The 22,462-nt window shown below is 39.9% G+C and overlaps 1 protein-coding gene across 1 annotated transcript in view; it reads left to right on the top strand.

Moving 5' to 3' along the window:
- pdk4 (pyruvate dehydrogenase kinase, isozyme 4) overlaps nt 1–22,462 on the top strand; it is a 65,495-nt gene that overhangs the window by 27,382 nt on the left and 15,651 nt on the right. Inside the window, exon 6 of the mRNA XM_039737020.1 lies at nt 11,102–11,179. Coding sequence (XP_039592954.1) covers nt 11,102–11,179 — 78 coding nt within the window. The remainder of the gene's footprint in view (nt 1–11,101; nt 11,180–22,462) is intronic.

Here is a 22,462-nt window from a genome sequence, read left to right as displayed (position 1 = left end):
ACGGAGGATCAGTCCAGAAAGTAACCGTGGCAATCCTTCCTGATCCTCCGCACCGGTGATACTAGGGCGGGACTGGTCTGACATTAAAAGCGGTGAGACACATACCACTCCCGGGTTAAGTTGGGCCTCGTTATGGACGGAGATGAACCGTCTCAAGCTGCCTCCACGCCGTGTAATCAGCCGGCAGAGAGAGGTGAAGCAGCCGTCCTGGCTGACGTGGCAACTCCCGGGCCGCCGCAGGCTGACACGCCATCCACCAACGCCGCGGGCGGGCGGGAGAAAACCACGCCCATTGAGGTCGGCGCTGACCCTCTCTCCGTGTTGCGGTTTCAATTTAAAAGACGCCGGCTTCTTTCAAAGGGAGCAATGGAATGACGACTCCCTGAAGTTTGTAAAAAATGCAGTGGTCCTTGTCAATGGCCAGCGCACTAGTCAGTCGATGCCACAGGGCCCCTACTTTGTGTTAGATAATGACCTCCTTTACCGTGTAGCAATGCATGACGGGCAGGAGACGAGGCTGCTGCTAGTGCGCGCACCTTCCGCGGCAGGTCTGCGAGCTAGCACACGCCCACCTCCTAGGTGGCCACCTGGGCACCGAAAAACTCTGGAGCGGATCAAGCTCCGTTTTACTGGCCAGGAATTAATGAGGAGGTTCGCCGCTTTGGCGCTTCCTGCCCGGAGTGTCAACTGCGACAGATTCCTAGGAGGGACCGTGCTCCTCTTGTTCCTATTCCCTTGATTGACGTTCCCTTCCACAGAATCGGGGTCGACCTGGTGGGACCTCTAGAGCCCTCAGCCCGAGGACACAAGTACATTTTAGTCCTCGTGGATTATGCTACACGATACCCCGAAGCTGTTCCGTTGCGCTCAGCTACCTCTAAAGCCATCGCACGGAATTACTAGGGTATTCGCGTGGGGATCCCCAAAGAAGTCTTGACAGACCAGGGGACCCCTTCACCTCGGAGACGCTCAAGGAGACTGCCAGATTACTGAAAATAAAGCATTTAAAACCTCGTGTATCATCCTCAAACCGACGGATTAGTAGAGAGGTTTAATCAAACTCTCAAGCAAATGCTACGTAAGGTGGTCAGCGAGGATGGAAGGAACTGGGATCAGCTCCTCCCCCTCGTCCTTTTTGCCTATCGGAAGTCCCACAAGCCTCCACGGGTTCTCCCCTTTGAACTACTGTATGGGCGACAACCTCGGGCATATTGGATATTTTGAAAGAAGGCTGGGAAGAAGAGGCTCTTCCCACCACTAACATACTGGAGTATATCGCGCAGTTACGCGATAGATTTGGAAAGATTCGCCTGTCCTTAAAAGTCACATGGAGGAGGCTCAAGCAGCACAGGTTCGCTACTACAACGCGCACGCCTCTTCGGGAGTTCCACCCGGAGATCGGGTCATGGTCCTAGTGCCTACCTCCCACTCTAAGTTGCTTGCCCACTGGCAGGGCCCCTACGGTTAAGGAGAGGAAGGGACTGGTCGACTATTTGGTGAGTCAACCCAATCGTCGGCCAAAGGAGCGGTATATCATGTGAACCTGCTGAAACCGTGGAAGGACAGGGACCCTGATCCCTCCTCCGCCAGCCCCGCCACTCTTCGCCACACACACGACCTTAACTTTGGCGCAGACTTGAGACCCAGGCAACGGCAGGAGCTGGAAACAGTTATCCGGACCGCTCGAGAGGTAGTCAGTGAACACCCGGAAGGACCTCTCTGATTGAGCACAACATTGTGACAGAGCCCGGGTTGTTGTCCGAGAACGCCTGCACGTCTTCCCGAGGCAAAAAGGCTGAAGTGGAGCTGAGATCAAGCGCATGCTGGAACTAGGTGTAATTGAGGAGAGTTATAGTCCCTGGTCCAGCCCCATTGTGCTCGCCGGTAAGCCTGACGGAGTTGGAGGTTCTGCAATGACTTCCGTCGGCTTAACCAAGTCTCCCAATTTGATGCCTATCCAATGCCACGCGTGGGCGACCTCCTCGAGAGGCTTGGACAGGCTCAATACCTGACCACACTTGACATGACAAAGGGTACTGGCAGGTTCCTTTAACGGACTCCGAAGGAAAAACGCGCTTAGTACCCCTAGCGGACACTGGCAGTATCGTGTCCTTCCATTTGGGTTACACGGGCTCCAGCAACCTTTCAGCGCCTGGTGGACAAAGTGCTTCGGCCTCATAACTCATACAGTGCTGCCTACCTAGATGACGTGGTCATCTATTCCAGCACATGGAAGGAACACCTACAGCATGTCCAAGCGGTATTACGGACACCTGGTGAGGCGGGTTCGGATTAATCCCAAGAAATGTTTCTTTGGATTAAGCGAGGCCAAATATTTAGGCTACCTGGTGGGTCGGGGTACCGTAAGGCCACAGTGCTCCAAAATTGATGCCATTCTGAAATGGCCCGTCTCAACCAAGCGGCAGGTCCAAGCCTTTCGGTTAGCCGGGTACTACCGCCGGTTTGTACCCGGTTTTGGAGAAAGCGGCCCTTGACTGATTTAACAAAGAAGAGGGCCCGAACATTGTGGTATGGACTGCAAAACAGACGCTGCATTTGGTGACTTGAAGAAGGCCCTTACGTCCGCACCTATTTTGATGGCACCTAACTTTTCTTTGCCTTTCATCCTCCAGACGGACGCTACGGACACAGGCCTGGGAGCCGTGCTGAGCCAAAGTGTCGATGGTGTCGAACACCCCGTCATGTTCCTGAGCCGGAAACTGTTGGACCGGGAGACCAGGTATGCGGCGGTGGAGAGGGAGGCTCTGGCGATTAAATGGGCGATCACTCAGCTGAGGTACTACCTGTTGGGCGGAGTTCACCCTTGTCACGGACCATGCACCTCTACAGTGGATGGCCCTGCACAAGGAGTCGAATCCGCGGGTCACCCGGTGGTTTCTTGACCTGCAGCCGTACAAGTTTTCGCTCGCTCATCGCCGGGTGCTCTCCATGCCAACGCCGATGCTCTCTCGGGTTTACGACCTCTCGGTTAAGGTCGCACCCACGGGTCTGGGCTGAGGGGGCCTTGACACACACGCGCATGGGAGGCAGCTAAAGGGCTCGAGTGAAGGCAGTTCTGAGCCATGCCGGGATGTGGCAGAGCGCACTAACTCTCTTTCTCACTTCCCTGTAGACCTAACCCGGGAGGTTCCACCTGTCTCTCTGGACGTCACTTCTGGGACCGAGCCAATGGAGACAGACCTTGCCAGCTCCGCCCCTGATGTCACATCCGGGACTAAACCAATGAACAATGAACACGTGCCCGACCCTTATGACCTCACTTCCTGTCTCCCCTTTAAAAGCCTTCCCTTTTCCCTTCTGTGTCAGTCTTGTTTTGGACTCTGTTGTAAGCACTTCAGTGCTGGTATTGGAAAGAAAACGAAGTTGCAGCCAGGATACCAAATTACATGGGTGGCTGCCCCAAACCTTTTTCTGTCTTTGACTCGTTTTGTGACAATATATATATATATATATATATATATATATATATATATATATATATATATATATATATATATATATATATACACATACACAGTAGAGAAAGCTGGGCAGTGTAATTAGGTGAGGGTAGAACAAAAACAGTCTGAAGCAGTAAAGGCTGAGGGTAAAGGGCTTTTTCTTAGAGGATTTTGAAAACAATACATCAATAAAGATAGATCAAGTGCATATGTTATGGTAACATTATCTAGTCTAGACGTTAACAATGGGGGTCTGCAAGATGAATTAAAATAATTATAAAATAATTTCAAAATATGAAAAAAAGCTGAAAATCATGGCTGTCAAACTTATCTTTTTAAATTGGACCACTTCATCAGTATTTCAAATACTGTAGCATCTCGGCTGCAATGCAGCATGGAGGCTGCGAGATACATGGATCTGGCTTGGGAGGCTGAGAGCACCATGGAGAGCTGGCTATTGTGTAAATCAGGGCAGCATGCAAAAAAAGTGACAGTGAGTGGGAAAAGAAGAGGTTGCAGTGTGAAATAAAAAGGAAGGTCTACACTGAAGTGGGACTCTATTCTTTTGGAAGGACAGCGGGTATAGTGGAAAGCACGCCACTAGGATTGAAACGGCATGCAGTGTGCAGATAAAAGAGCAGTAGGGTCATCATTGGTGGTACAGAACCTCTTACTTGTTCTGCTCACATTTTTCCTAAATAATGCACTGAGAGTACTACAGTATATTGCATAAGGCACACAATGTCTGTTAGTTCTTTCAAAGACCTCCTTTAATATTAGTTTAATATACTATATACCGCAGCTATAGTACTAATATATACTTAGAATATGTATGGCCTGTTCATAATGACCCAACAAAAAAAAAGTGAAAAGATGGTGACACACTTCACTGTCGTAAAGATGCTCTTTACTTACCTGCATGGTGCAAGCCACATGTGTATGGTACAGATGTTCCCTTAGATAATTTCAGTCTTTTCATAAATGACAACATTTAAGATATAACTAGGCTGACCCGCCTTTTAAGGCGACCGACTTTTAAGTTGACCACTTCTTAAGGCAATTCAATATGTAGATCAATTTGATATTTTATACAAACTCATTAATTTGGTTATATTGCAGCGGTATTACTTTAATACTCGTAGTTTCTGTTATTTTTGTGATGAGATTTAAACTTTTTTTCTATATTGAGGTCACCCTTTTGAACCCCCCTGATATTTACTACGCGGTGAGGCATTTGTACTCCATCAACATTAATTATTTCCAGAGACATAATTTTGTCTGTTTTTCCAGCGCATCGCGCACAAAAGCAAGGGAACGATGGGAGCACCAGAACTCTGCTCACATCATGTCGCTTCGTACCGCAAGCTGCAAGTAGTAAGTCTGTAATATGCGGAATACCGATATGCTTTTCACTCACGGGACAGAAGGACAATCCCGACCGCTTTTATATAGTAAGAAAGAAAAAGAAGATATCGCACAGTCTGGAGTAGAAAATCATCTTTTACCTGGAAAAATGAAACTACAAATCCCATCATGCATTGCAAAATGGACGAGGCGTGTGTGAAACTCCCCGCCTGCGTAGCACTCACGGGACGGAAGGACAATCCCGACCGCTTTTATATAGAAGGATTGTGAATTAGTTCAGAAGTCTTGCACACACTGAAACCAAATGCACATGGTGTCTAATGTCAGTTATAACAACCTGCTGACTTTCTTTACACTTCTTATATATCAAGGTGTAATTTAAAGTCCTGAAGTTTTAATTTGCTGTTCACTCAAACCTGTGGTTGAAACTCCCTATTTAGAGCAGATCACGAGAGAGTGTTTTAGCTCATGTCTCGGGTGGTTGCATTTTGTTATCTGTTATTTCACACGGTAATGAGAAATCCATTTTGTAAATAAAACCATTCTTTGAGGCACTGAATGAGATTCACTAGTCTACACGCATCAACAGAATTTTATTGTTGACAAATCACTTCTGCTTTAGAAAGCTTGTCTGGGGAGTAAGCAATACAAACATCATACAGTGACTTGGTTGGTCATGTCTTTACTGAACTACAGGTAAAATTTATTGGTAGCTTGACAAAAGTGCCCAGTTTGCAAACTAGCAAAAAATTAAACCTGCTTATGTTTTTATATTGTTATTTATCAATTTTTGTATTATTCTTTTATTTTTTTTACCTCAACAGCTGGAAATACTTGATATTGTGAAAATAACTAGTTGCAAAAATATTTTTCCCTTGCTCTCTCATCTTTCACTCTGTCTGTCTGTCAGTCTCAAAATAGAGAGCTAGAGAATCAGACTGTTTGTTTTTAAAGTTTGACATGGTTATTAAGATTAATTTAAGCTGTCACATTGTCTACTTTCTATCTATCTACTATGTAGTACACTTAATGTCTAATTTATAGTGCATACTATCACACTGCTTGCTGTACTTGTGCAGTACCTATTTAACAGCTTTGACATTACATGCTGGTTGGGCTCCCTCCCCTCCAAGTCCACCGCTGTTAAGACATTTAGTAATTTTAGCCTAATGCCAAAAATGTGACAGTCTTATGAAGGAGATGGTAGAGCGACTTCACAAATGCTGCTGCTGCTCTATGAAAGTAGCTAGCTTATGAGTGGTTTTCTGTTAAAAATAGGCATGAGCTCGTCTGGCTACATATTTAATGTAGTGCCATGCCACTACATTGCTTACCACTGCTGAGTGCAAACGGAATATTTGTTTTTAGGTAGCTCTTTCTCCTTAAATGTACCACTTACAGTTGCCACATAAGTTGGAATTCATTTGTGACTTTGGCAGGCTTGCTGTTTTTCTTGGCTCCCCTACAACTGCCTCTAAAGCTACTCATTTTCATGGTGGAATGCCAGCAAATGGTGTTGGTGACTCATCCTCAGAATGATGCAACTTGTCAGCAGAGTTACAATATTAATTAATGTACAGTGGTGTGAAAAACTATTTGCCCCCTTCCTGATTTCTTATTCTTTTGCATGTTTGTCACACAAAATGTTTATGATCATCAAGCACATTTAACCATTAGTCTAATATAACACAAGTAAAAACCAAATGCAGTTTTTAAATGATGGTTTTTATTATTTAGGGAGAAAAAAAATCCAAACCTACATGGCCCTGTTTTAAAAAGTAATTGCCCCCTTGTTAAAAAATAACCTAACTGTGGTGTATCACACCTGAGTTCAACTTCCGTAGCCACCCCCAGGCCTGATTACTGCCACACCTGTTTCAATCAAGAAATCACTTAAATAGGAGCTGCCTGACACAGAGAAGTAGACCAAAAGCACCTCAAAAGCTAGACATCATGCCAATATCCAAAAAAATTCAGGAACAAATGAGAACAGAAGTAATTGAGATCTGTCAGTCTGGTAAAGGTTATAAAGCCATTTCTAAAGCTTTGGGACTCCAGCTAACCACAGTGAGAGCCATTATCCACAAATGGCAAAAACATGGAACAGTGGTGAACCTTCCCAGGAGTGGCCGGCCGACCAAAATTACCCCAAGAGCGCAGAGATGACTCATCCGAGAGGTCACAAAAGACCCCAGGACAACGTCTAAAGAACTGCAGGCCTCGCTTGCCTCAATTAAGGTCAGTGTTCACAACTCCACCATAAGAAAGAGACTGGGCAAAACGGCCTGCATGGCAGATTTCCAAGACGCAAAACCACTGTTAAGCAAAAAGAACATTAGGGCTCGTCTCAGTTTTGCTAAGAAACATCTCAATGATTGCCAAGACTTTTGGGAAAATACCTTGTGGACTGATCAGACAAAAGTTGAACTTTTTGGAAGGCAAATGTCCGTTACATCTGGCGAAAAAACACAGCATTTCAGAAAAAGAACATCATACCAACAGTAAAATATGGTGGTGGTAGTGTGATGGTCTGGGGTTGTTTTGCTGCTTCAGGACCTGGAAGGCTTGCTGTGATAGATGGGACCATGAATTCTACTGTCTACCAAAAAATCCTGAAAGAGATTGTCCGGCCATCTGTTCGTCAACTCAAGCTTAAGCGATCTTGGGTGCTGCAACAGGACAATGACCCAAAACACACCAGCAAATCCACCTCTGAATGGCTGAAGAAAAACAAAATGAAGACATGGAGTGGCCTAGTCAAAGTCCTGACCTGAATCCAATTGAGATGCTATGGCATGACCTTAAAAAGGTGGTTCATGCTAGAAAACCCTCAAATAAAGCTGAATTACAACAATTCTGCAAAGATGAGTGGGCCAAAATTCCTCCAGAGCGCTGTAAAAGACTCATTGCAAGTTATCGCAAACGCTTGATTGCATTTATTGCTGCTAAGGGTGGCCCAGTCAGTTATTAGGTTCAGGGGGCAATTACTTTTTCACACAGGGCCATGTAGATTTGGATTTTTTCTCCTAAATAATAAAACCATCATTTAAAAACTGCATTTTGTGTTTACTTGTGTTATATTTGACTAATGGTTAAATGTGTTTGATGATCAGAAACATTTTGTGTGACAAACATGCAAAAGAATAAGAAATCAGGAAGGGGGCAAATAGTTTTTCACACCACTGTATGTAATCGTAAATAATCAGAACAGATATAAAGGTACTAGAACTAGTCCAGGAGTATTAAGCAGTAACTGCGTGCTACGTGTGCTAAATATGGTGATGGTTGAGGGCGGGGGGTTGATTTACGGTTGGGCGTGATCATGTGTTCTTGGAGATGTCTCACTCACTAGCCCCTTTTATATTACAACAACACATCAGTTGCCCAGCTATTGTATTCAGTCGACAGCAGCTGCTAGTATTGTCCATGTACAAACCTTATCTCAGTTCTTTACCTGTTTTGTTTGTTTGTTTACTTTTATTTATTTTTTTTTTTGGTTTGGGTTATCAGAGGATGGCAACAAAAATAAATTGTGCTTTAGTGTCAATGGAGCAAAAACTAAATGCGCTTTTTCACAGTGACAAGGGGAGGGTTTAAAAAAATATCACTCTCATATTAGGGTGGCAAAATAAGCTTTTCGTTTAGAAAAAATATCGAACACCAATCAACGTTTTGTACAAAAATTGTGTCCATTTTAGTTATTATTTTGTTATTCAGGAACTTAAAATTAAAACTGATACAATAAAGATGGGTTTGGTTAATCCAGACCTTCACTAATCTGAACCTAGCATGTTCTCATTAAGTCTGGATTATTGGGCTGCTTTTGTACTGTTAATCAGACCTCAGAGTTCCAACATCAGATCTCAAAAAGAAAATAACTATATATTAAAAATATATAATTAAAATATTTTGAATTTTCATTTCAAGAAATTTATTAAGTGGCTTACCATGTAAAATGGATACGTAAATTGTGACTCTGCAAATATTATGTAATAACAATTTTTAGCTATAATGTGAAGCTGTTGCTATTGATGACTGTCATTCTGATAAATGTCATTAATTTTAAAAAGTGGTTAGTGTTTAACCAGGAGTGTTTTTAGTTAGAGTGGTGGGTTAATGGTATATGCAAGTATTAGACTTAGATAAATCGGGAAATCCACCGGTGTAGAACCTAGAGTAACATCACAAGTAAGAGACTACAGAGACCTTTCACCTCTAGTGGTAAAACCACAACACTGAAATGGGGAGAGTGAGTCAGGAACAGGTTTATTCCAAATTAATTATTATTGTAATTAATATGTTTCATTAATAAGTTCTAAGTATGTGATGGGAAATATATTACAGTGGAATTTATTGGGTGCAGAGATGTGAATAAAAAAACATTTAAACACGTGGCTGATTTGAAGTTGAAAGATTTACCTAAACCCTAGCCCTTCCTACTCTTACCCCCAACCACAATTTGCTTTATGGAGAAAAAACAATTCCAACATAGCCACAACTGAATTACATCAAGTAATAACAAAATGACCTCTAGCAGACTCGGGTAAAATGGTCCTTGGAACCATTTTTCTCTGGTCCTCCGCATTTCGCATGCTCTGAATATAATCTTGATCAGAACCAATGAATGCAAGTGCTCTTCTGCTTGCTGTTATACCTTTTTTAATACAGGCAAGAAAACACCAGTGAGGTTATCATCTAACAGTGAACAAATAAACTAGAAAGCATACTTTTGTAAGTCTGAGATACCGGGATGTTTAGCGCGGGTGTTTAAACTAAGAAAAGAAATCAGAACTTTTTCAGATTCAGGGAACATTTTGGTGAGTGCAATATGCAGTGTGTATCATTATTTATAACAGCTGTCAATGTCAGTGAGCTCTTGCTGCTTTAACCATTATAAGTATTGATGCTGTTACTTGCAACTGAGCCACTTATTATGCTAAAGACATGTAGATAATCTGGTAATTCAGAGAATGATATTTTATGCAATATTTTACTTTTAGTAAAAAAGAAAACTATGAGCTTTTAAAATATTGCATTTGTAAACAAGCAGAGTTTGTCCTATCTCTTTGTTCCTACTGGAGCAGTAACACAGTTGTGGCTTTCTGAATTTAAACATGAGTGCTTTTGCTTTCTTTAATTGGTATAGGTTTCTTTTATAGTGTAATTGGCATTTTCAGATTCTATTAACTTAATGTAATGGAAGCGGTGCTGTTTTAATTGCATTCTTGCAGTGCTTAGGCGCATCCTTCAGTTTTAGAGTATGTAGAATCAATTCTTCAGTAAAGGACTGATAATTGTTTGAAGCATAGTTCTTCCTTACATGGGTCACTTCTTTGCATTTGCTCTATGGGAAGTGAGTGTTGCATATGCACAGTATACTAAGACCTGTCATACTCTGTTACATAAATTGGTCTTATCTACCTGGTTAAAGTCCACCCTGTATACCATTCACAATTGTGCCTGTTTTGAGTTGTTGACATTTGACACTAAAAAGATATTTAAGTAATTAATAGATAAAATGTTTACCAAACTTATTGGTTGTTAACATCCTTCCCTAATTTGGTATGTGTATATCTGGTTTATGTTTACATTTAAAATAATTAGGCATTAGGCATGTTGTTTGCCTGCCTATGGTAAAGTCATCCCTGATGGAGGATCGCAGGAATCATGGGAAAGAGGAGTCCTTTCATCAGATTGGCCGGTCCAGCACTGTTTCAGCCATGGAATGACCAAATGGGGGAGGTAGCTTGATGGATGAGGTCTCCAGGACTCTAAAAATATCCAAATCTTATTATGTGAATTATGCTCTGTACTTCTAAAATTTTTATTTTTATGCTGTATTGAGGATTTGTTCTGTTCTGTGTATTGTATTGTATTGACCCCCTTCTTTTGACACCCACTGCACGCCCAACCTACCTGGAAAGGGGTCTCTCTTTGAACTGCCTTTCCCAAGGTTTCTTCCATTTTTCCCTACCAGGTTTTTTTGGGAGTTTTTCCTTGTCTTCTCAGAGAGTCAAGGCTGGGGGGCTGTCAAGAGTTAGGGCCTGTTAAAGCCCATTGTGGCACTTCCTGTGTGATTTTTGGGCTATACAAAAATAAACTGTATTGTATTATTCTGTTATAGTCAGTCATGTGAACAAATGGATTGCATCCTTTGAAAAATATTTATTATGTTATTTTTCAAAGTCCAAATTTTTACTGTTGGGGGGTTCATTTACCTTTTGTTCACATGTTTCACCAATTATTGATTCATTTTTGTCTTTTTTTGTTAACAGATGCATATGAAAGCGCAAGGTTGCTGTGTGATCAGTATTATTTGGCCTCACCAGAGGTACAAATTAAACAGAAGAATGGTAAGTTAAATTTCACAATGGAGTGATCTGAGACCAGCTTAGCACTTTTTATCTTGGAAACATTTAAGGATAAATAGATTTTATTATTTCACGTATACATTAAGACATACACTTTTTGCTAAAAGCTGTGTTTGCCTGCTTTCTAAAGTTTTATTGATTGTTAGTTTGCTTTATATTATTAACTAGCAAAATACCCGCGCTTGGCAGCGGCGAAGTACTGCATTAAAATTTTTATTAAGAAGAAAATTTTACCTTTTTAAACTGAGGGAAAATATGCCAATAATTATTTGTTAAGGATCTCTTTGTATACCATGTTGTCAGTTCGGCCCTCCGGTTGTAACATGACCAAGCTGTGCGCTGAGCTTACTCTTGAGCATGCAACTTACAGTTGGCCATGTGAACAGTAATCTTGTCTCAAATCTCACAGCTTGGATTGCTGCTGTCATAACCGGTTTGAGTTTCATGGTTTGTTTCAATTATGACAGTATTTGCAGGATTTGTTGTATTGAAGTGACATTCGGCATCTGTCAAGCGTTGTAAGCACACAACCGGTTTCAGTGATAAAATCACATCCAGCTTTTGAGAGTTTAAACATTCATAAACATCAAAGTGTCCACTACTGAAATCGTCACCTGTGAATCTAAGATGTTTAAGAGGCATTGGCAGTTGTCGAAAGGTGTAAAATATTTGGCCATTTCGGGACACTTGAAAGCAGCAACCAAACAATTCAGCGGCAGCCATCAACTCACATGCAGAACCATAGGTGAAGGGCTTAAGCATTTCACTCTTATAATGCTCCTGTGTAGTATAATTATCTCCTGTACCGTCATCAGTCCACACATTGAACCTGTCCCAGTCATTCAATACATAAGACAGAATGTTCCTCTGGATATCAAGAGTGAGCCTGATATGGCCGTGCAATATGTAACAAAGAGAATGGAAAAGGTAGGTGGTATCTCCGGGCATGGAAACCACTCGGTAAGTGATAGTTCTTTGATCGATAGTGATCATCTCAATAGACATGGTAATGGGGGTTGGAATGATAAAGGAAATGGGTACCTGAGCAATGTAAAGTAAGTGTAAAATACCCTATACAATAATTATAATTGTAATAAACAAACAATAAAACAGTGGAGAAGCCGTGGATTAAACAAAAAGGCTGTAGTTATCAGTAGGGAGACGTGAATACCGTGGCAAAGCAAGGAAGGGAATGTAGAGACTGGAGCTACGGGCGGCCTTATATAGGCAGGCAGCCAGCCAACAACGTGGGAGGCGTTGGGATGGGACACATCTACACAAAAGCACAAAATGAGTGAAGTTGGCAACAAAATCTGAAGTATTGTTCCTTCAGTGACAGTTGTAACATATTCATCCATATCAAAACTATTTTAAAAAATGGAGGTTGATCAAAATTAATTTAAATCAAGAAATAAAATTGTGGGGTTTTCTGTGCTTGTTCTTTATCTGCAGAATTGCCATAATTTAAGATTTATAAACCAAGACCCACTGGTAATCTATACTAATAAAAGGCAAAGCCCTCACTCACTCACTCACTCACTGAGTCATCACTAATTCTCCAACTTCCCGTGTGGGTGGAAGGCTGAAATTTGGCAGGCTCATTCCTTACAGCTTCCTTTCAAAAGTTGAGCAGGTTTCATTTCGAAATTCTACACGTAATGGTCATAACTGGAAGCTATTTTTCTCCATATACTGTAATGGAGTTGAGCTCAAAAGCCGTGGGGGGCCGAGTTTCTTGTGACGTCATCACGCCTCCCACGTAATCACGTGAACTGACTGTCAACACAGTACGTAGAAAACAAGGAAGAGCTCCAAAAAGCGCTGAAGAAAACATGCATTATATAATTGAGAAGGCAGCAAAACAATAAGAAGCGAGCGAGTGACATATACAACCATATTCATGAGTACTGCTACTTCGGAAACAAAGCAAGGTGTAAACCTAAACTTTAAATTAAGTTCATAGACAGGCTGCCGCTGGCGTTTTTTATGCCCACGGGTAATGGAGGATACAAGTTTAATGAGAGGATGCAGGATATAAGCAAGAGTTTTGATCACTTTTTAACTAAGTTAAAATTGCAGGTAAAGGGCTGTGCTTATCCAAATTCCGAGAGACTGTGTTTGTGGGGGATTGACAGTGTGGTAGATAGGGTGCGCTCTCGCTTCCTTGAACCCCTGTCCACGACTCCAAACACCAGGTAAAAGTCCTCAAGTTGACTTTATTTTTATGCCACAGTGCACAAAGCACACTCTCCACCACTATACTCATATAATATATATTCAGAAACACCCCATAGTATATGTGTGTGTGTATATATGTACACATGTATGTATGTATGTGTATATATATATATATATATATATATATATATATATATATATATATATATATATATATATATATATATATATATATATATATATATATATATATATATATATATTTTCTGAATATATGCCAAACAGGCAAATAATTGATTTTGTGAATATATAAAGTCAAAACTTGAATATATAAAGTCATTCCCGAATATATAAAGTCACTGTCGGAATATATAAAGTCAAAACTTGAATATATAAGGTCAGCGTCAGAATACAAACTGGATTCCAAAAAAGTTGGGACACTAAACAAATTGTGAATAAAAACTGAATGCAATGATGTGGAGATGGCAAATGTCAATATTTTATTTGTAATAGAACGTAGATGACAGATCAAACGTTTAATCCGAGTAAATGTATCATTTTAAAGGAAAAATATGTTGATTCAAAATTTCACGGTGTCAACAAATCCCAAAAAAGTTGGGACAAGTAGCAATAGAAAAAGTAAATTTGAGCCGAAGAGCTGGAAGACCAATAAACACTAATTAGGTCAATTGGCAACATGATTGGGTATAAAAAGAGCTTCTCAGAGTGGCAGTGTCTCTCAGAAGCCAAGATGGGTAGAGGATCACCAATTCCCACAATGTTGCAGAAAGATAGTGGAGCAATATCAGAAAGGTGTTACCCAGCAAAAATTGCAAAGACTTTGCATCTATCATCATCAACTGTGCATAACATCATCCGAAGATTCAGAGAATCTGGAACAATCTCTGTGCGTAAGGGTCAAGGCCGTAAAACCATACTGGATGCCCGTGATCTCCGGGCCCTTAAACGACACTGCACCACAAACAGGAATGCTACTGTAAAGGAAATCACAGAATGGGCTCAGGAATACTTCCAGAAACCATTGTCAGTGAACACAATCCACCGTGCCATCCGCTGTTGCCAGCTGAAACTCTACAGTGCAAAGAAGAAGCCATTTCTAAGCAAGATCCACAAGCTCAGGCGTTGTCACTGGGCCAGGGATCATTTAAAATGGAGTGTGGCAAAATGGAAGACTGTTCTGTGGTCAGGCGAGTCACGATTCAAGTTCTTTTGGAAATCTGGGACACCATGTCATCCGGACCAAAGAGGACAAGGACAACCCAAGTTGTTATCAACGCAGTTCAGAAGCCTGCATCTCTGATGGTATGGGGTTGCATGAGTGCGTGTGGCATGGGCAGCTTGCATGTCTGGAAAGGCACCATCAATGCAGAAAAATATATTCAGGTTCTAGAACAACATATGCTCCCATCCAGACGTCATCTCTTTCAGGGAAGACCCTGCATTTTTCAACAAGATAATGCCAGACCACATTCTGCATCAATCACAACATCATGGCTGCGTAGGAGAAGGATCCGGGTACTGAAATGGCCAGTCTGCAGTCCAGATCTTTCACCTATAGAGAACATTTGGCGCATCATAAAGAGGAAGGTGCGACAAAGAAGGCCCAAGACGATTGAACAGTTAGAGGCCTGTATTAGACAAGAATGGGAGAGCATTCCTATTTCTAAACTTGAGAAACTGGTCTCCTCGGTCCCCAGACGTCTGTTGAGTGTTGTAAGAAGAAGGGGAGATGCCACACAGTGGTGAAAATGGCCTTGTCCCAACTTTTTTGGGATTTGTTGACACCATGAAATTCTGAATCAACATATTTTTCCCTTAAAATGATACATTTTCTCAGTTTAAACTTTTGTTCCGTGATTTATGTTCTATTCTGAATAAAATATTAGAAGTTGGCACCTCCACATCATTGCATTCAGTTTTTATTCAAGATTTGTATAGTGTCCCAACTTTTTTGGAATCCGGTTTGTATATAAAGTCAGCGCTGGAATATATAAAGTCATTCCCGAATATATAAAGTCAAAATTTGAATATATAAAGTCAGCATCGGTATATACAGTGGGATGCAAAAGTTTGGGCAACCTTGTTAATAGTCATTATTTTCCTGTATAAATCGTTGGTTGTTATGATAAAAATTTCAGTTAAATATATCATATAGGAGACACACACAGTGATATTTGAGAAGTGAAATGAAGTTTATTGGATTTACAGAAAGTGTGCAATAATTGTTCAAACAAAATCAGGCAGGTGCATAAATTTGGGCACCGTTGTCATTTTATTGATTCCAAAACTTTTAGAACTAATTATTGGAACTCAAATTGGCTTGGTAAGCTCAGTGACCCCTAACCTACATACACAGGTGAATCCTATAATGAGAAAGAGTATTTAAGGGGGTCAATTGTAAGTTTTCCTCCTCCTTTAATTTTCTCTGAAGAGTAGCAACATGGGGGTCACAAAACAACTCTCAAATGACCTGAAGACAAAGATTGTTCACCATCATGGTTTAGGGAAGGATACAGAAAGCTGTCCCAGAGATTTAAGCTGTCTGTTTCCACAGTTAGGAACATATTGAGGAAATGGAAGACCACAGGCTCAGTTCAAGTTAAGGCTCGAAGTGGCAGACCAAGAAAGATTTGGATAGACAGAAGCGGCGAATGGTGAGAACAGTCAGAGTCAACCCACAGACCAGCACCAAAGACCTACAACATCATCTTGCAGCAGATGGAGTCACTGTGCATTGTTCAACCATTCCGCGCACTTTACACAAGGAGATGCTGTATGCGAGAGTGATGCAGAGGAAGCCTTTTCTCCGCCCACAGCACAAACAGAGCCGCTTGAGGTATGCTCAAGCACATTTGGACAAGCCAGCTTCATTTTGGAATAAGGTGCTGTGGACTGATGAAACTAAAATTGAGTTATTTGGGCATAACAAGGGGCGTTATGCATGGAGGAAAAAGAACACAGCATTCCAAGAAAAACACCTACTACCTACAGTAAAATATGGTGGTGGTTCCATCATGCTGTGTGGCCAGTGCAGGGACTGGGAATCTTGTCAAAGTTGAGGGACGCATGGATTCCACTCAGTATCAGCAGATTCTGGAGACCAATGTCCAGGAATCAGTGACAAAGCTGAAGCTGTGCCGGGCTGGATCTTTCAACAAGACAACGACCCGAAACACTGCTCAAAATCCACTAAGGCATTCATGCAGAGGAACAAGTACAACGTTCTGGAATGGCCATCTCAGTCCCCAGACCTGAATATAATTGAAAATCTGTGGTGTGAGTTAAAGAGAGCTGTCCATGCTCGGAAGCCATCAAACCTGAATGAACTAGAGATGTTTTGTAAAGAGGAATGGTCCAAAATACCTTCAACCACAATCCAGACTCTCATTGGAACCTACAGGAAGCGTTTAGAGGCTGTAATTTCTGCAAAAGGCGGATCTACTAAATATTGATTTCATTTCTTTTTTGTGGTGCCCAAATTTATGCACCTGCCTGATTTTGTTTGAACAATTATTGCACACTTTCTGTAAATCCAATAAACTTCATTTCACTTCTCAAATATCACTGTGTGTGTCTCCTATATGATATATTTAACTGATATTTTTTATCGTAAAAAAAAAAAACGATTTATACAGGAAAATAATGACTATTAACAAGGTTGCCCAAACTTTTGCATCCCACTGTATAAAGTCAAACTTGTTTCTGAATATATAAAGTCAAAACTTGAATATATAAAGTCATCGCTGGAATATATAAAGTCAGAACTTGAATATATAAAGTCAGCGTCGGTATATATAAAGTCATTCCTGATTATATAAAGTCAACATCGGAGTATATAAACTCATTCCTGAATATATAAAGTCAAAGTCAAAATATATTGATTGAAATGACTCAGGCACATTTTTAGTAAACTAAAAAAATTTAAATAAGTTAACAAAAACGTATTCAGAAAAATAAATTAAAAAAAACACTGTTCGGTTAATGTTTTGAAAATGATGCATGTGCCCTGCCCAGGATTGGTTCCTGCCTTGCGCCCAGTGTTGGCTGGGATTGGCTCCAGCAGACCCCCATGACCCTGTGGTCGGAAATGGGTTGGGAAATGGATGGATATTCCAGCGCTGACTTTATATATTCAAGTTTTGACTTTATATACTCAGGTTTTGACTTTAAATATTCAAGGTTTAACTTTATATATTAGGAATGACTTTATATATTCAAGTTTTGACTTTATATATTCCAGCGCTGACTTTATATATTCCAACACTGACTTTATATATTCAAGTTTTTTACTTTATATATTCCGACGCTGACTTTATATATTCAAGTTTTGACTTTATATATTCCAGCATGACTTTATATATTCCGACGCTGACTTTATATATTCAAGTTTTGACTTTATATATTCCGACAGTGACTTTATATATTCAAGCTTTGACTTTATATATTCCAGCGCTGACTTTATATATTCAAGTTTTGACTTCATATATTATGGAATGAATTTATATTCAGAAAATCAATGTATTTGCCTCTTTGGCACCCCATAATATACACTCACCTAAAGGATTATTAGGAACACCTGTTCAATTTCTCATTAATGCAATTATCTAATCAACCAATCACATGGCAGTTGCTTCAATGCATTTAGGGGTGTGGTCCTGGTCAAGACAATCTCCTGAACTCCAAACTGAATGTCAGAATGGGAAAGAAAGGTGATTTAAGCAATTTTGAGCGTGGCATGGTTGTTGGTGCCAGACGGGCCGGTCTGAGTATTTCACAATCTGCTCAGTTACTGGGATTTTCACGCACAACCATTTCTATGGTTTACAAAGAATGGTGTGAAAAGGGAAAAACATCCAGTATGCGGCAGTCCTGTGGGCGAAAATGCCTTGTTGATGCTAGAGGTCAGAGGAGAATGGGCCGACTGATTCAAGCTGATAGAAGAGCAACTTTGACTGAAATAACCACTGCTACAACTGAGGTATGCAGAAAAGCATTTGTGAAGCCACAACACACACAACCTTGAGGCGGATGGGCTACAACAGCAGAAGACCCCACCTGATACCACTCATCTCCACTACAAATTAGAAAAAGAGGCTACAATTTGCACAAGCTCACCAAAATTGGACAGTTGAAGACTGGAAAAATGTTGCCTGGTCTAATGAGTCTCGATTTCTGTTGAGACATTCAAATGGTAGAGTCAGAATTTAGCGTAAACAGAATGAACACATGGATCCATCATGCCTTGTTACCACTGTGCAGGCTGGTGGTGTAATGGTGTGGGGGATGTTTTCTTGGCACACTTTAGGCCCCTTAGTGCCAATTGGGCATCGTTTAAATGCCACGGGCTACCTGAGCATTGTTTCTAACCATGTCCATCCCTTCATGACCACCATGTACCCATCCTCTGATGGCTACTTCCAGCAGGATAATGCACCATGTCACAAAGCTCGAATCATTTCAAATTGGTTTCTTGAACATGACAATGAGTTCACTGTACTAAAATGGCCCCCACAGTCACCAGATCTCAACCCAATAGAGCATTTTTGGGATGTGGTGGAACGGGAGCTTCGTGCCCTGGATTTGCATCCCACAAATCTCCATCAACTGCAAGATGCTATCCTATCAATATGGGCCAACATTTCTAAAGAATGCTTTCAGCACCTTGTTGAATCAATGCCACGTAGAATTAAGGCAGTTCTGAAGGCGAAAGGGGGTCAAACACCGTATTAATATGGTGTTCCTAATAATCCTTTAGGTGAGTGTATATATATAATCATATCAATAACAAAACAATTACATTAACAATCATGTTACGTTATTTTTAAAATTTTTCCTTTTCTTTTTCATAACTTCTTTAACACACTACTTCTCCGCTGCGAAGCGCGGATATTCTGCTAGTCATTAATATTTGTTAAAGTAATTTGCCATAGGTTATTGGCTGGTTGGTTGGTAAATAATCCTGGGTAATGTATCTTCTATATAAACATCTACATGTGGAAGTGTGTGTGTGTCTGCCTTGCCCGGAAGTGAAAGGTGGAGCCGGGGAAGGGCTCCACTTCTGAGGAAACAGAAAACTCGATAAGCCGCTAATAACCAAGTGGGGCCAGCACGTCAGCAAAACAAATCCTCCTAGGAGAGGGATGCCCAGAGTAGCTCCTTTCAATTACCTGACATCTCTACATTTCAATTTTTTTTTTCTGACAATTTCAATAGTTTCTAGGACCCTAGGATCGGCTTATACAGCTAGTTTATCTATAATTAGATTAAGGCTTTCTATATATTTGTCATTTTTATTGCCCATTTTGATTTATTTGGTTTAATTTATAGTTTATTCAGTCTGTCAGTTTCTTGTAGACTAATTTTACTAATTTGAAGTTGCTAGATATTCTACAATCTCTATTGTGTGTAAAGTATTTTCTATTAGATGTAGTGAATATAAACTTGTATCAGCATGTCTGTTTTGATTTAGTGTGAAAAAAATGATTTACCAGCTCCTGAGAACCGGTTTGTTAGATTTACTTTCCAAATTACATAACCTCATAGTTAACCTATATATTTTAAAGAAACCTTACTGTTTTAAGTTTCAGTCCAGAAATACTCTGTTATTAGTTGTTTGTATTTATTATTGTATGTTGTGTTACATTTGCTCTTATCACTTATGTTGTCCACTTTGTTCATGTCAGCAAAAAATCAAACTCTTCCTTATAATTAGAGCCTGTATTTGTTACACCTTTGCTTAATTGATGTTTGAAAAGTGCTGTGATTAGCTCCTAAAATAAAGATCCTGGCTTACTAAATGTTGTGAGTGTTGAACACAAGCATCCCAAGTGGACATATTAGTTTTTCTTGTGCTTATTTATTCTAATTATAACCCCATTTACGTCATGATTTTCACATTCATATCAAAAATGAATATCATGTATATTTCTGATTTGGTTAGTCACCTTTTAGTAGTGAAGGGAACCAAAGTAAGAAAATGCACATGGTGCTAAACTTCCTAATGGACCTAGTTCTGTTTTAGACAAAGGAGCTGTCAACTGAGGCCTTAGTTTGTAGCTTCTAATGGCTTACCTCACTTAATTGACTCTTCATGATCAGACATTCTGTACTTGCATACGCAGCCAATGCATCAAGAGCATCAGCTAGCACCACAAGGCTTGTAAAAAATAACAAAACATGAAGACCTGTGCTCAAAACTAGAAGACCAATTCATAAGGTTCACTAACAAAATAAGATGGCTGCCCAAAACATCAAACTAAGATATCTAAGTTTAGTATCATTCTTGGTTCTTGGTTTACAAACTTCTTTTATAGGAAAAAATTGCCACCATGATATCTAGCTGCATATGTATGTTTGAGAACCATAATACATTTGAGGTCAATAATGACAACAAGACAGTATGACCATCTTGAAAAACAACAAAACTACTTAAAAATAATCAAAATTCTTTGAAAATGCAGTCATAAAAGTGAACCAGTCACATGTAAATTATTTGGATAAAGCTCTTTGTGTTCCTCACAATGTGTTGAAACATACAAGACAAGGAAAATAAAAACATACATAAAGTCATTTATAGAAAAAAATGGTTTTGATTCCAAAATATACTAAATGTGGTGTAAAACAGAACATACATTTTTTCAGAATACAGTTTTTGACTTTATACTAATTGTTTTTAATCCTTTACTTTTTTTTCACTTCAGATTTTGGGTATTTATAGTGGATGTGCCTTTGGTAATCACCAGGTAGTGATTGTGAAAAAATGTGCTTCTAGTAAACTTGTGGTGGGCTTTTTAGAATAATATGTGTGTAAAAAAATGTTTTAATTTCCTAAGTTTTATGACCCTCATATAGATTTCCTTGCAACTGTTTCTTTTACCCCAAAGATCTTTTTTCTCTATATCCTAGCCTTTACTGCATAGTTTCTTAAACTATGAGTTGTGAGCCAAAATGGATGGTGGGTTACTACCTTTTAGGTCCTGCAGGGTTGTGACTCATCATTGTATTCTATAGGAAAGGGTCGTGTTATGTTTGCAAAGTGTCTCTTGATGGGTCGTTGGGGATAGTTCAAGCAGTTGACATTGCTCCTTTGTGAATCTTCGCAGAGATTCTCCAAGGAGAGGCACTATGACTATCAGCAGCTAAACTCCAATGGAAACCCCCTCCACACAATTCTGAGTTTGTCATTGAGTTGATCTCAAAGACAATAAGAAGGCCAAGATTAGGTTGTGAGAAAAAAATGTTTAGGAAACACTGGTTTAGAGTATTGCAGTTCAGACTTGTGACTGGTTTAATGTACAGGAAATTGTGCAGGAAGTTGGACCATGATACACTATCAGAGATGGATTAAACATTTATAGCATATAAAGAAAATTATATTTCCAAGAATGACAATTAGTACTTTACCTTTGTGTTGCTGAAAGTTTAATTCCTGTCAGACTATATTTTGTCTTTTTTGAAAGTGTACTTGATGTTGTACTCCATTCTATCAATCTGCATGTTCACTTACTGAACATTAATGAACATGCCACTTTGTTTCTGGCATTAGTCAGCTTTCTTGCTGTTCCATTTGGCCCCTGCTTTAGTTTAACAAAGTCCACTTTAAATGTTTTGCAGTTGCCTGAATTTGTAAATGTTAATTAAGCAATTGTGTACATGTTGTTGCAATTTAATTTACTCTTATCTCTAAGTGGTGCATTTATGAAATTTTATGGTATTTGATTAATTGTATGACCTAAAATATTGAAAATCAGCATTTAACTTTGTTTTTTAATTTTATTTCAAGAAAGTAACATAGTGTACATTCAAGCAGATAAAACATGTATAACATATACAACAAACCACTTTAACATCTGCACAGCACAGTCCATCCTGTAATAACTCATTTCAATAGCTATGTGACAACACCCTTGGTCTCAGCTTTTATCTAATAAATGCTGCATTATTGATTATGGTTGTCTTTGTAAATTAAGGGTGAATGTTGTGGTTCAGCTGATGCTTTTGGATATTTTTACACTCAAATGTCCATATTCAAAAAATTATCCCTTTGACATATCATAAAAAATATAA

The sequence above is a fragment of the Polypterus senegalus genome, chromosome 15 (genome assembly GCF_016835505.1).
Source record: "Polypterus senegalus isolate Bchr_013 chromosome 15, ASM1683550v1, whole genome shotgun sequence".
Taxonomy (NCBI): Eukaryota; Metazoa; Chordata; class Cladistia; order Polypteriformes; family Polypteridae; genus Polypterus; species Polypterus senegalus.
Note: the sequence above shows the minus strand (reverse complement) of the source record. Positions and strands in the feature narration are given on the sequence as shown.